General features: G+C 39.7%; 1 protein-coding gene across 1 annotated transcript; it reads right to left on the bottom strand.

Moving 5' to 3' along the window:
• Nucleotides 1-8430: 8430 nt before the first annotated feature.
• LOC118842401 (olfactory receptor 6A2-like) lies at nucleotides 8431-9414 on the bottom strand. The gene has a single exon (XM_036749930.1). The coding sequence runs from the start codon at nucleotides 9412-9414 to the stop codon at nucleotides 8431-8433; it is 984 nt and encodes a 327-aa protein (XP_036605825.1).
• Between the last annotated feature and the right edge of the window lie 6725 nt (nucleotides 9415-16139).

The raw sequence follows: 16139 nt of genomic DNA, 5'->3' as shown, positions 1-16139 counted from the left end.
GGGGGAAAGCAGAAGTAATATGTTTCTGAGTATGCTGCCAAAGAGGAGGAAGCCTCAGGGAATATCATAGAGTGGAAATAGTTCTATACTGGAAGCCAGAAAAATTAGGCATTCTTGTCCAGAGGGTGCCACTAAGTAGTTTTGAAACAATGGACAATTGAATTTCTTTTTTGGTGGGTGGGGACATTCAAATTTCTTATTTCTTTCAGTTTATCTACTTTTGGCCAAATGTGCTTCCTGAGTATCTAGAAAGAGAATTAACTATGGCCAACTTGCCATTTACTTTTGATATTTAGAGGAACATTGATGACTGGATTTTCATGTATTTCTTTGTGGGAAATGACTTCCTTCTACATTTGCCATCTTTGGAGATTAGGGAAAGAGCAATTGACTGTTTAGTTAATATATACAAAAAGGTGACACATAAAATTGAAGGTTACTTATGCTCTTACAAGAAATACTTCTTATTTGAAGTAAAAAGTCTAGATTAAATGACTACTGTTCTTTCAGTTCCGGTGTTCCATAGAAAAAGATAGTGTAAACTGAAGTTTGCCATACAAATGTCAGGTGCTAGGATGGTGATACAGACATATTGACAGTTAGAAGGACAGATAAAAATACTTTATCTCTCCTACTCTTATCTAAGTGAATGCCAGCTGCTCTTCCCTATATCTCCCAGCTGGCTGTTTTTACCCCTACATGACTGGCAGTCAATAGAAAGAAAATCTGGGCTATGGGTGATGTTCCCCTTCTGTTTTGTCCAGTGATTTCTTTGAGCTTTCCTACCTCTAGTAATTATAATATTTTGAGAATATTAAATTAATTACTCTTTAGGAAAATCTGATGGACCTCTGATTCAATAGAATGCCACTATCTGTCAGATAGGGTGACCAGTCCTCATGGAGCTTTTGGGTTTTATGGATAAGATGGGACAGTTAGCTTCCATTATCCATAGTCAGTCCCCATGAAAAGCATGAGGTAGTCAGTGCTTACAGATCAAGTTGGCTAGTCAGGTGGGCTTACCTTAAGGTTGGTAGACTGGCCTCCAAGGGTTGGCTGGCCTCCATTGTTCCAAGGAATGCTCACATGTCCTTCTTCAAACTGCCTTGTATTCATTTTATATGTATTCTGTGTATACGTTTATGTTTACATGGTGTCTCATATCAGAATATAAGCTCCCTGAAGGTAGAAATTGGTTCAATTTTGTCATTGTATCCCTAGTACCTAAACAGTGCCTAGAACAAAGGCAACACTTAACGAATACTTATTGATTGAATGAACAAAATACAGTCCATGTGGACTACAGTGACTGATCAGGGCCCATTGACTACATTGGCTTCTTAGACCATATGAACCGTATTCAGTGGAGAAAGCTCATGGATAACCTCGTGAAGAGGTGGCACCCTCAAACTGAATTCAGTATTTGGTTTCCGTGCATTATGTAGGGTAGATGATTACAATAAATCAAATAGAGTTGTCAGTGCCCACATCAGGTGGGAATGTAGATAGTGCTTTTCCACATATATCATTAGGTAATCAGGGTCCTAACCAATGATTAAAGTTTTTGATGATAGACATTATCAGTTATAAGGACTGAATGGACAATGCTGGAACTTCAAGGCTTTACTCTATTGACACAGAATTCACACACACTGCACACATCATCCCTAAGGCCTGACTGGTACAAATCAATTAATAAGCATTTATTAAGTACCTATTCTGTGCCAGTTAGTGTCCTGAATTGATAGAGCAGAAAATATCAATTCACAATTTTGCTAACAAATTAGCCTGAATCAAACCAATGAGGACATCCAAGACTCAGGATCTACAAACAGTGTATTTGTTGATCCCAGGAGAATAGAAGTCAAGTGTTATATGTCTAGGTTATTCTGAAATGGACAGTGAATTCTATTCTATTCAATTATCTTTGTCAATCATGCCCTCTGTTCTTAAGCTTTGTTTAGGCATTTGGGGGATGAAAAAGAGAAGTCCTAAGACATAGTCCTTGATCTTAAGGAGCTTACAATCTTACTGAGTACGTATGTGGAGGTAAGGAGAGAGAGAGAAGAGGATCTAACACTCATGTACACGAAACAAGATGCTCTCAAGATGTTTAGCTAATTGTGTGACCCTAGGAAGGTCATAACTTCTCTGGTCTTTAGTTTCCATACTTGTAGATAAGATGTTTTTATATACTAGACAATTGCTAAAGTTTCTTGCAGCTCTAAAAATCTGTGGTTCTATTATTTTGCAGTCTAGAGATAGACTGTTTGTTATAACCTGTTATAATCAATAACCTACTATACTTCAGTTTAGAGAAGGGAATCATCTCCTGGAGCAAAGATGGCAGCTGGAAAGCAGGGACTTGTCTGGGGCTCTCACCCAGGACCCTCCAAACACTGAGAAAAATGGCTCTGAACAAATTCTAGAGCTGCAGAATGCGCAAAATAGCAGAGGGAAGCAGGGCTCCAGCCCAGGACAGCCTGGATGGTCACTGTGTAAGGTCTATCACACACAGAGCTGAGAGCAGAGCAGAGCGGAGCCCAGTGTGGGCTGCGCCTGGACCAACCAAACCGGGAGCCAGGCAGAACAGACCCCAGCACCCTGAATCAGTGAGCTGTGGCAGTTACCAAACTTCTCAACCCACAAACATCAAAGACAACAGAGAAGATTAGTGGGAAAAGCTGTGGGGGACAGAGTGAAAGGAGTTCACGGTTTGGCCACCACCCTGGGGGGCAGCGGGGGTGGGGCATCTACAGAATTACAGCTGCAGTTGCTTCCGGCACCAGGCCCACCTGCTGGGAGGAATTAAGTGGCACATCAGAGCAGGAGTGCAGAGCCCGCTTAAGATCTGAGTCATCCCAGTTGGAGGTTCTTGGGGGAGGAGGAGTGCTGGCGTGGCAGAGCCTGCTGTGTAGAAATAGCTCTGAAAACAACAGCTCAGCCCCTCAAACTTTGAACAAAGTACTCTCTACTCTACAAGCAGTCATACCCCAACAAAACACTCAAGGGTCAAGTAGTGGCTGGGAACATGGCCAGGCAGCAGAAATGGACTCAGATTCAGACTCAGACTTTGGAATCTTTCTTTGGTGACAAAGAAGACCAAAACATACAGCTGGAAGAAGTCAACAAAGTCAAAGAGCCTCCAAGAAAAACATGAACTGGTCCCAGGCCATGGGAGAGCTCAAAAAGGATTTGGAAAAGCAAGTTAGAGAAGTAGAGGAAAAATTGGGAAGAGAAATGAGAGTGATGCAAGAAAACCATGAAAAACAAGTCAATGACTTGCTAAAGGAGAACCAAAATAATACAGAAGAAAATAACACCTTAAAAACCAGACTAACTCAAATGGCAAAAGAGCTCCAAAAAGCCAATGAAGAGAAGAATGCCTTGAAAGGCAGAATTAGCCAAATGGAAAAGGAGCTCCAAAAAACCACTGAGGAAAATACTATCTTAAAAATTAGATTGGAGCAAGTGGAAGCTAGTGACTTAACGAGAAATCAAGATATTATAAAACAGAACCAAAGGAATAAAAAAGTGGAAGACAATGTGAAATATCTCATTGGAAAGACTACTGACCTGGAAAATAGATCCAGGAGAAATAATTTAAAAATTATTGGGCTACCTGAAAGCTATGATCAAAAAAAGAGCCTAGATATCATCTTTCAAGAAATTATCAAGGAGAACTGCCTTGATATTCTAGAGCCAGAGGGTAAAATAGAAATTGAAAGAATCCACTGATCGCCTCCTCAAACAGATCCCAAAAAGAAAACTCCTAGGAATATTGTCTCCAAATTCCAGAGCTCCCGGATCAAGGAGAAAATACTGCAAGCAGCCAGAAAGAAACAATTTGAGTATTGTGGAAACACAATCAGAATAACACCAAATCTAGCAGCTTCTACATTAAGGGATCAAAGGGCTTGGAATATGATATTCCGGAGGTCAATGGAGCTAGGATTAAAACCAAGAATTACCTACCCAGCAAAACTGAGTATCATGCTCCAAGGCAAAATATGGATTTTCAATAAAATAGAGGACTTTCAAGCTTTCTCAGTGAAAAGGCCAGAGCTGAATAGAAAATTTGACTTTCAAACACAAGAATCAAGAGAAGCTTGAAAAGGTAAACAAGAAAGAGAAATCACAAGGGACTTACTAAAGTTGAACTGTTTTGTTTACATTCCTACATGGAAAGATGATGTGTATGATTCATGAGACCTCAGTATTAGGGCAGCTGAAGGGAATATACATGCATACATACATACATACATACATATATGTGTGTGTGTGTGTGTGTGTGTGTGTGTGTGTGTGTAGACAGAGGGCACAGGGTGAGCTGAATATGAAGGGATGACATCTAAAAAATAAAATAAAATTAAGGGATGAGAGAGGAATATATTGAGAGAGGGAGATAGGGAGAGATAGAATGGGGTAAATTATCTCGTATAAAAGTGGCAAGAAAAAGCAGTTTTGTTGGGAGGGAAGAGAGGGCAGGTGAAGGGGAATGAGTGAATCTTGCTCTCATTGGATTTGACCTGAGGATGAAATAACACGGACACTCAATTAGGTATCTTACCCCACAGGAAAGAAGGAAGAAGGAGATAAAAAAAAGGAGGGATGATAGAAGGGAGGGCAGATGGTGGAGGAGGTAATCAAAAGCAACACTTTTGAAAAGGGACAGGGTCAAGGGAAAAAATTGGATAAAGGGGGATAGGCTAGGAAGGAGCAAAATATAGTTAGTCTTTCACAACATGAGTATTGTGGCAGGATTTTGCATAATGATACATATGTGGCCTATGTTGAATTGCTTGCCTTCTTAGGGAGGGTGGGTGAGGGGGGAAGAGGAGAGAGAATTTGGAACTCAAAGTTTTAAAAGAAGATGTTGAAAAAAAGTTTTTGCATGCAACTAGGAAATAAGATATACAGGCAATTGGGCATAAACATCTATCCTCCCCCACAAGAAAGTAAGAGAAAAGGAAATGGGGGGGCAGTGGGGTGACAAAAGGGAGGGCTGTTTGGGGAACAGGGCAACCAGAATATATGCCATCTTGGAGTTGGGGGAGGGTAGGAATGGGGAGAAAATTTGTAATTTGAACTCTTGTGAAAATTAATGCTGAAAACTAAAAATATTTAATAAATAAATAATAACAAAAAGAGAAGGGAATCATTCACTAATTCAACAAATACTTTTTTAAGTCCAACTATATTTCAGGCACTTTGAGATGGTCCTCTGTGGGGATACAGTGATGCATACATTTCAAAGGAAAAAGGGTTACAGTTTGGCAAAAGAGACAAAGCATATGCACAAATAACTATGATACAATCTTACTAAAGTAGCCCAAGGAGAGTCTCTATTTGTGACCAGAGGATGGAGACAGCTTCTGCCAAAAGAAAGAGGAGAAAATGGAGGGAAAGAGAGGAATCAGGGACATATGAATGTGGACTGGAGTAATGCCAATTACAATAGCAACAATTTCTGGATGAGGAGGTCACCCTATGGGAACAGAATGAGGTACATCTCATTTCTATTGTCCTGAATACTACTGGAGTTATATTGAGGACGTGGGATGTGTTCAATCTTCCTAGAAAGGCTAAGTTTACATCTTAATATTTTAATTCAGCTATGAAAAGCAGTCATTTCATCCATTTCTTTCATTAATTTCTAGAAAATTGAACCTGGGGACTCTGATATAAGGGAAAACCAGTGTCTGTGGACCACATTAGGTAGTCAATCCCCATGAAATACATGGGGTGGTCAGTGCCTGTGGATCAGATAAGCATGGAAATAATGAAATAATATCAGTGTAGAGACTTGTCCCAGGACCATTTCTATCAAAACTCCATTAGAAAAAGTAAGAATAATAATATCTGACATCTAAATAACTATTTAAGGTCATCATCACTGGTCATTGTTGTTTCAGTTGTGTCTGACGCTTTGTGACCCCATTTGGGATTTTCTTGGTAAAGGTATTGGAACGGTTTGCCATTTCCTTCTCCAGCTCATTTTACAGATGAGGAAACTGAAGAAAACTGGGTTAAGTGACTTACCCAGGTTCACACAGTCAGTTAGTGTATGAGGCTAGATTTGAAGTCAGGAAGATAAGTTTTCCTGACTCCAGGCATGGCACTCTATTCACTGTGCCATCTAGTTTCCTTCAAAGTAATACATACATACATACATATATACACATATAGATGCATACACATATATTTATTTATTCAATCTTCTCAACAACCCCATGAGTAGGCACTATTTGGCAAAGGTGGTGTGGGTCAGAGGATTATAGCTAGAGTCTGCTAGGACCTTAGAGTTTATCTAGTCCAACCCCCTCATTTTACAGACAAGGAAACTGAGACTTAAAGATGTTAAGTCACTTATCAGGCAAACAGATGGGAAAGCCAGGATTGAAACACGATTAAACCTAAGGTTTTTTTATTGCTACAACAAGCTTTCAAAAAGATCTGATGTCTTAAGAAGCCAAGGGTGTATGACCCCAAAGGAGTGAATTGGGAAGATCCAGCAATGAACTAACATTGCATGCATCAGCTTTGAAAGACTGGCAGGAACTGGGAAGTGTTCACGAGACTAGAAAGGAAGAAGCAGGTCCATTGAAAGAAGTGATTATTGCCTTTAAACTGAATAGTGAAGAGGCAAATGGAATGGGTTATGTAGTGGTTGCTAGAGTAAACACATTTTAGCCAAGTACCTTGATACTTGTAATAACAGAGAAATTGTGAGCGTATGCAGTTTCGTATCAGAGTTTTAGGTGAGAAATGAGATGTAATTATTTTGTTACATCCACTTAGAGACTGGATTACTGATGTTGAACATTTGTAATCTGTCATGTCCGGTACACTGATTGTGTTAGTTCTGAGGTTAGGGTTGAGGGTTTAAGTGATAAGGACTCATCCCCTCATTGGGCTTGTTCCTATTGTATAGGAGATAACAAGTAAGGGTGAACTGCACCAGTAGTACTTTGTAGCACATGACATCCCTGGGGATTCTGGTGTGGCCCTAAGCACCAAGAGACACAGAAGTGGAGACCCTGCTTTCCCTGGCCATTCAGAAAGTATGAGGTGTGTATGTGGGAGTAACCACCAGGAACAGGATTCTGACTGCTAATGGGACAGAAATGCTTGGTATGGAAGGAAATATGTTTCTTGCAGTTAGATCTTCAAGGATATTCTTAGAGGGTGATAAATGATAACACCAAAACTACAATTTATGATAAAGGACTTACGGGGAACAAGTGTTATTGGCATATAGACTCCCTGCTCAAATCAACCTGCCTTGCCCTGGACACGGGGAGGGTTATATCACATAACTTTCTCTCTATCTCACAATCTGTTTCTGAGGTTAAAGAGCCCAGTTGGTCACTGACTGGTCTGAGTTGCCAACACTACTATTCTTCCTCCTCACTTAGTTACTCCCAATAGGTAAAATTATTATCTCTTTCAGCAGCTTCTATTTCCTTGGACTATGCCTTTATCATAATGAATATGAGTACAATAGAGCTATATGTAGGGCAGGGTGACTAGAATTTTGCCTCAAGGTAACAAAATTGAGAGGGATTTCTGGCAACATTTTCACTTCTTTAGTAGTATAGAAACAGCCAAGTTTAGCATCTTGTTAGTAAGAATAAGTAGCTGACACTACCCTATAGTAACTTCATCCTTATATCTCCAGCTGAACTCCTCCACAACCTGACCTGCTCTTCCCTACTCCTGATAGTAGCTACACGGGAGCATCCTTGAGTTGGTTCAGGTTCTCTGTCACACACACCACACACACACACACACACACACACACACACACACACCCCACATGTGCATACACACATATACACATGCAATGGATTTGAAGAGCGGTTCTTTGTCGCTTGTTCTGGACACAAAAATTGGTGGTTATTAATTTGAGCTATTATTTCACAAGCAAGGATTGCATATTTGTTTGTCTTGGGCTTGAGTTTTTTCCTTAGTGTTCACTATATCAACCCCTTTCTAAATGACTCTCTCTCCAACTTCCTTTACCCTAAGAAAAGGACACAAATAGGGATAGGAATAGAAATTCTTATAGAAGAGCTATTTAGGGACATGAATGTTCTAATATAGGTATTCCTTCTTGCTCATTTGTTCCTTTACCCTTATTCCTCCACCAGGATATGGCTCATTAGACAAGCTACATATCAGTGGTCTTATGGAAAATATCATTGAACTGCCTCCATGTTAGCTTTCATGGCCCTGGACCACAGTAACCCAGCCTTGGATTTTTGCTACCATCTTGCCTCCAGGAATTCTTCCATTTGTTCCATGGTGCTTAGGAGGCTTTAATCAGTAATGGGTCATTCATTCCCAGCTTTTTGCTTCCTCACTATTAGAGAGAACAGCTACACAAACACCCTGGATCATTTGCTTATATCCTCTTCCCTTCCTGCTTTACCTACCCCTGCCAGATTTTCTGGGGCCATCTTCCCAGTTGTGGTGAAAGTGCAAGGTCTGACTCAGGGCCTGCTTGACCTCACGGTTACGTAGACAGTAGATGATGGGATTAAGCAGAGGCACAATGAGGGCATAGAGTACAGAGACCAGCTTGTTGGTGTCAAAAGCTGACAATGCCTTGGGCCGGGCATAGATGAAGATGCTGGCTGCATAGAAAATGATCACCACAGTGAGATGGGAGGCACAGGTGGAGAAGGCCTTTTGGCGGCCAGTAGCTGAGGGAATGCGCATCACAGCACCTGCAATGGCAACATAAGAGGCCCCAGTGACAGAGAGTGGACCCAGCAGGATGAAGATAGCCAGTACAAAATCAGTGAGCTCGGCTGTGGACATATCTGTGCATGAGAGATTAAGTAGAGGCGAAACATCACAGAAGAAATGATTAATGATGTTAGGGCCACAGTAGGAGAGGCGAGAGATGAGAAAGACTTTGACCATGGAAATGCCAAAGCCTCCAGCCCAGGAGCCAGCTGCCAGATGGACACAGAGCCTACCACTAACAATGACTGGGTAACGGAGAGGGTGACAGATAGCCACATAGCGATCATAGGCCATCACAGCCAAGAGGACACATTCAGTGCAACCCAGGCCCAGAAAGAAGTAGAGCTGTGTCATGCAGCCTGAGAAGGAGATGCGCTGCCCAGCCCCAGACTCCACTGTGGCAAAGCCAGCCAGCATCTTGGGGATGGTGACTGTAACATACCAATTCTCAAGGAAAGACATGTTGGCCAAGAAAAAGTACATGGGCTTGTGGAGAGTAGTGTGGTTCCTCACAGCTATGATAATAAGGGAGTTCTCTGTCAGCACCAACAGGTAGGCCAGCAAAGATAATGCAAATAGCAGTGCCCTTACAGGGGCTGGTGCAGGAAAGCCCAGAAGCACAAACTCACTCACATGCCCACTCTGATTGTGCCATTCCATGGTGCTGGCCACCTTCCACTGTGCATGATACCTATGGAGAAAGAATAGAATGAGAAATAGAATCTGGCTGGAGAAGAGGGACTTAGCAACGTATGTGAAAGAATAACACCTCCCCACCTCACCTTTAAAGTGGAAGTCATTTCTATTTTTTAAGCATATTGCAACTTTACTGATATTGAAAAACTGCAATGATTAGAATCTGGAAGAATTTTCTCCTGGGAATACCTGGGCTAATGAATTAGAGAACATACTAGACTGGGCAGAGGTAGTAACCTGAGCCAGGGGGTTTTACCATCCATCAAACTCAGCAGGGCAGCTAGGTGGTACAATGAGTAGAGCACCAGCCCTGAAGTCAGGAGGACCTGAGTTCAAATCCGGCCTTGGACACTTGACACACTTACTAGCTGGGTGACCTTGGGCAAGTCATTTAACCCCAATTGCCTTGTCTTCTCCCCTCCAAAAAAAAAAAACTCAGGACATCTCAAAATTAGCTAAAGACTGGAGGTTGTCTGCAGACAGGAAATGGGTACCTTGGAGTTTAAATGGGAAAGTGGGGCTTTAAGTAGGAAAAGAAGGGGAAACAGACTGTTTGTATCTAATGAAGAGAGAAGATAAATGCTGAAAATTATGGTAACAACATACTTTCTTCCAGAAAGTCATAGACCAGGGAAGAACCTAGGAGAGCCTGTACCTCCTCCATAATATGTCTAGCATTCATCCTCTTCTCTTAATCAGACTGTTGCCACCCTAATTCAAGCCCACCTCATTCCTTTCCCAGACTCTTGCAACAGCTTGCTTTCTCATTGGCCTCCATGCATCATTTCTTTCCCTTCACCGTTCCACCCTTAACTTAGCTGCTAAAGTGATTTCCCAAAGCATGAGATAATCCCCTATTTAATAATTCTGGTGTTAATCCCCCATTCAAGAAAATTTAACTACTCTCTAATACCTTGTATTCTTCTGCTTGACATTTTAAACTTTTCACAACCCAGCTCTTCTTTACACACAACACTGTATCTTCCATCTGTGTCCTTGCACTGACATCCTCCACAGCTACAATGAACTTCCTCCTTGCTTCCATCTCTTAGAATCTTCAAAATTCAGCTCAAAAGCCACATTCTACCTGGGTGTGTTGGCCCATGACTACAATCCCTGACACTAGGAAGGCCAAGGCTGGTGTTTCACTGGGCTTGAGAGTTCTGAACTGCAGTGTGCTAAACCGATTGGGTGTCTCCACTAAGTCTGGCACTTTTATGATTAGCTCCTGAGCAGGATGCCACCAAGCTGTCTAAGAAGGAATAGAGAAGAGAGTGTGAACCAGCCCAGCCTGGAAATTAGTCAAGTTAAAGTTCCTGTGTTGATCAGCAGTGAATTTGGAGACCCAGTCTCAAACAAACAAACAAAAAAACACACCTTTTTTACATGAAGCTTATCCTGACTCTCCCAGCCACTACTACCTTCCCCTCATCCAACAAAGCCCTCATATTTATTGCATTTATATAGAATATATTTTATTTATTTTTATATGTACATGTATTTCTTCCAAAAGAATATAGACTCATTGAGGGCAATGGACTGCTTCATTTTTGTCTCTGCATCCTTGTCAGCTAATCCAGTGTCTGACACATACTAGACACTTAATAAATGGTTTTTAATTGATTAATTGTAATGGTCTCATCACTCAAAGTCATCATAGCCAAACCTCATAGCCTTTTCTCATTATTCTCCTCCCATTATCTCTCTCTAACATTTGAATCTGTTGGTTATCCCTTTTATTATTTCTATTTCTATGGTACCATACAATCTCATTTCACCTTATACTTCTCTAGCCATTCTTCTTCCTCGCTCAGTATTTCCTCTTCTCCCTTCTGTCCCCTAACTATCAGTACCTTCCAAGACTCATGACATCCTTGGCCCATTGTTCTTTCACCTAGGTTTCTATATTTGAAATCTTGGTGTTATCATTGATTCTTATGTCTTCTTTACCTCTTTTCAATATCTCTTTTGTCTTATCCTCTATTCCCATTATTCTCACTTCAGTATATTCAATCATTGGCATCTACCTAGTTCCCAAGTAATATTTTTATATATTTTAAAAATAGTTCCCTCATTTTGCCTCAAAATGTATTTGTTCATAGGATCATAGATCTTAAGCTAGGAGGGACCTTAGAGGTCATCTTTTCCAATCCCAACTTCATTAAATTTATAGATGTAGAAACTAAGGCCCAGGGAGATTACTTACCCACAGATAGTAAATATCAGAGACAAGATTTGTTCCCAAGTCTTCTGACTCCAGAGGCACCATCATTTCCACTGTACTATGGTGCCTGAGAAGATAAGAATTGAACAAAAAAAGAACTTTCATTCTCTCCTAAATTGTGACAGGTATATCACCCTAATTTAAAAGTTGTATGTCTTTAAAAAATAGAGCATTGGGGCAGCTAGATGGTGCAGTGAGTAGGGCTCTGGCCCAGGAGTCAGGAAGATCTGAGTTCAAATCCAGCCTCAGACACTTTACATACTTACTAGCTGTGTGACCTTGGACAAGTCTCTTAACCCCCCAAAAATAGATCATTGATCTATTTGGAATTCATTTAGTAGTTTGGGATAGTAGTGTGGGATACTACCGTTTGAGGAGGCAATGGAGAGATCCTAGTGCTCTTGATGCCTCTGCTGGGAAGGTCACCTTGAGATTGGGAGGAGTAGGAGCAAAGAAAAGCTCACTCCAGCTAGGTAACTAGCAATCCCCGTTTTTTATCTTAATAATATCATTGACTAGATGTTAATTTCTGTTGCTTCTGCCTTATGGAATAACTACGTTGGTGTTCAGTAGCCTTTGATTTTGGTGCCTTCTTTGATGCCCTGGAACAATTTCTTTGTCACCTTGCTTTAGCTACAGTTCTGTTTTAATTTTAATTAAATAAATAAATGACACAAATTTCTGAGAGAAATAGCCAATCATTAAAGGGCAAGGGATAACAACAGCCAGTTTTTGAGATAAAGAAATACAAATTGACAATCCCCATCTGAAAATGTGTTCAAACACACAAATGATTAGAGAAATGCATATTAGTTGGTAAATATAATTGTAATAAAATGGGCACGCTATCACGTTGCCATTGGAACTGTGAATTGTCACAATATTTTTTGAAAGTGACTAGGGATTATAGAAGGATAGCTACAACATTATTCATGCCTTTTGACCCAAAGTTCCTATAACTAGGTTTATATTCTAAGGCTATTGTTGATGTCAAGTTTATATACACATGTAGATATACATACATACATTACACACACACACACATACACACACACACACATACCTTGCATTTGTAGGTATTTTAGAAATGCCTGTCAATTGACTGATTAATCCATAGGAAAAGGGTTTACCTATAAGACATCCATATTATATGTAAATATGTATATATTAATACATTTAAATACATACATATGCTTAAGAAGGAAAAGGTTCTAATGTTCCCTTATTGTCTATTAAATAAAATTCATACTCCCTTACCTGGTATTTTAGCTCCTCCACAATTCGATGTCACCTTACTTGCTGACTTACTTCAAACTGTCCTGGTCTACTTACTCTCTGCTGTAGCAAAACTCAACTATTTGTCCTATATTTTCCCACCTTGATTCTTTTGCTCACATTGCTATCCCACCTCCTTTACAACTATTGAATTCCTGCCCATACTTTAAATATTTGAACTATTATTATCAAATTTTTCAAAGTTCATAGACCCCAGGTTAAGAACTCCTGCTCTGAAATTATCTGCAATATCTGTCTCTCTCCTCCAGTCATATCCAATCATTCTTCACATCCTGTCAATTCATCCTTAATAATATTACCTAGAGCCAGGGGTGGGGAACCTGTGGCTTTGAGGCCATATGTGGCCTTCTAGGTCCTTAGGTGCAGCCTTTTGACTGAGTCCAAGTTTTATAGAACAAATCCTTTTGTTAAAGGGATTTGTTCTGTGCAGTTTGGTTTCAATCAAAGGGCTGTACTTGAGAACCTGAAGTCCACATGTGGCTTTGAGGCCACAGGTTCCCCATACCAGCCTAGACTTACTCCCTCCATGCCAGTCCCATGATCATCATTCTTATCTAGTCTTATGTCTCTTTAAACCTATATAATTGCAATGGCTTCCTAGTTGACCTCTTTTTCTCCAGAACATTTCTACTCCATTCTACTCTACATAAAACCTTTGCAAGCATGCTCTTGAATAGAGTATTTTGCTGTTGATAGAATTTCAACCTCTTTGTGTTCCATAGTTGTTCATTTAGCTACTAAGTATAAAGATACTATGCTATGCAACCTGAAAGATAAAAAAAGATATGCAAGACATAATTCTTGCCCTTAAAGCATTAAACTAGGACAGGAAACTATTTGCCTCATAAAGTAGAGTATGACATTTGGAGGGGAGAGAGGGCAGCTCTACCTGATAAGAATTTTTTTAATATTATGTACAAATCTATCTTCTTTTAACTTCATAGAATCTTAAACATGAAAAAAATTCTTTAAAATATTTTTCCTCAACACCTCTGCCTTAAAGATGACTAAACTAATGTCCAGAGAAATTGTCCAAGCTCACGTTATGACAGAGCTCAGACTGAAAGCCAGATTGGTCTGTTTTGAAAGTGATTAGGGATTATAGAAGGATAGATAAACGTTATTCATGCCTTTCGACCCAAAGTTCCTATAACTAGGTTTATATTCTAAGGATGTTGTTGATGTCAAGTTTATATACACACATGTGTTTATACACATTTTTTAAAATCTATCTATTCATTTATTCATTTGTTCATTTGTTTATTACCTAGTGGTTCTTGTTCTGTTCTCTGGGACAGAATAGAATAAAAATCTCTTCCACATGTCAGCCATCCAAATATTTTAAGCCAACAATCAAGTCTACTTTCCCTAGGGCCTCTCTTTTCCATGTTAATTACCCCGATTCTTTCACCATTTCTCATAATGACATGATGTTTTGTGTCCCCTCACAATTCTAGCCTCCCTCCTCTGAATATGTTCTTATATTTCATTGTCACTGTTAGTAATAAGTATACAAATAAATACAATCCAGACAATGTGTGACAAGTGCCACATGAGTGGGACAAACTAAGTTATTAAAGGTATGCAGGAAAAGAGATTATATTCATATCAGTACAAACATGCTTGGTGACTATGTTAATTTGTAATGCGTAATGGAAAGAATTTAAATCATTAGATTTTAGAGCTGTATTGTAAGTGAGAGGAGCTGCAAAATAATGAATGATAAAGAACAGGGTGGTAGTATATTTACTAGAGACCAAATGAAGGAAGGAAAATTGCACGTAATAAAATAAACCAAGCAGGAATTAAATGTAATAGGTGAAGCTAAAAGAAGGAGTTCCAAAAACAGTGGAGATTCTCCAGAGTGAGGAGTAATAAAAAATCTGGGACTTTGATACTTAAGGAGAGTGCACTTAATAAGTGATTAATGGTTGAGTGCATAGACAATAATTATGCATTTAAGGTAATTAATTGAAGAGAAAGCTGCAATTAGCACTTTACTATTGGGACAGTCAGATGGGAAAGATGAAGGAAGAAGCATATATTTCTAGGTCATCTTCTAAGCTCTCAAAATTATTAAAATAGATAGATTGATTCCCATGTTTTGTCACAATTCCACAAAATTAACCCTTCACCTTGTTTCTCCTCTACAGACCTACTGTATCAGAAAGTATTTGCCAGATGTTATACTTAGCTGTAGGACTTAAGCCAAATCACTAAACATCTTTGAACCTCAGTTTTCTTCTTTTAATCAGGGATCATGAAACTTGTTCTATATCCTCCCATGGAGATGCTATTAAAAAAACACTTTTCACCCATAAAGCACCATGTAAGTATAAATTCGTATTATTAATTACTGCTATGAGATTCAGCCCAAACTTTTCAGCTGGGCATTCAAGGACAATGAGTACCATCTTGCCAATTTAATCTGACACCTCCACTTCTTTTAATGGAGAGTGTCTACTAAGGGACCATCAGGCCAGTCTCTTTAATGTCTTCCCCTAGCTAGACTGTCCTTCCCTCCTTGCACCAATATATAAATCCTACTCATCTTTCAAAGTCTCATCTTCATTCTACAAATTTCCCAAAGCTTTCTCCACTGATAGTACACTACAATAATCTCTTCGTTTTCTGTATTCACTCCTGTAATTCCATCCTTCCCTCCCTCCAATCTAAACAATAGATTTGTATTCATAGGATCATGGGATTATAGCTCTCAAGCTAGGAGAGAATTCAGAGGCCATCTAATTCAAACCCTCATTTACAAATCAGAAAATTGAACCCCAGAAAGGTCCACTGATTGTTCAAGGTCACCTAGATAGTAAGAAGCAGAGCCAGAATTTGAATTTACATCCCGTGACTTGACATTTATCTTTTTTTTCCACTGTGAACCATCGCTTCCTTTGTTCTTTAGTTTTTACAAAATGAAATATTGCTTCTCTAATGAAAGTAAGGAGGAGGAACCCATAAAAAGGATTCCTCTTTAGGTATGGATGGATCAGACAACCTCCGAAGTGCCTTCCAGTTCTGAAACTACATGATCAGTGGTGCCTGCAATTCTGGTCACACAGTTGACAGACTGACATTGGAGACATTAAACTATGGTCACATAGAAAAAGAAAGAGCTAGACCCTCAAGTTCTTGGGCTCATAGCTTTTTCCTTACCTTC

The sequence above is a fragment of the Trichosurus vulpecula genome, chromosome 3 (assembly GCF_011100635.1).
Source record: "Trichosurus vulpecula isolate mTriVul1 chromosome 3, mTriVul1.pri, whole genome shotgun sequence".
In the NCBI taxonomy this organism is placed as follows: Eukaryota; Metazoa; Chordata; class Mammalia; order Diprotodontia; family Phalangeridae; genus Trichosurus; species Trichosurus vulpecula.
The sequence above is the reverse complement of the archived record's forward strand: the minus strand, read 5'-3'. Positions and strand labels throughout refer to the sequence as shown.

Coding starts and splice junctions, on each gene's coding strand:
- LOC118842401 (XM_036749930.1), bottom strand. CDS start 9,414: ATGGAATGGCACAATCAGAGTGGGCATGTGAGTGAGTTTGTGCTTCTG.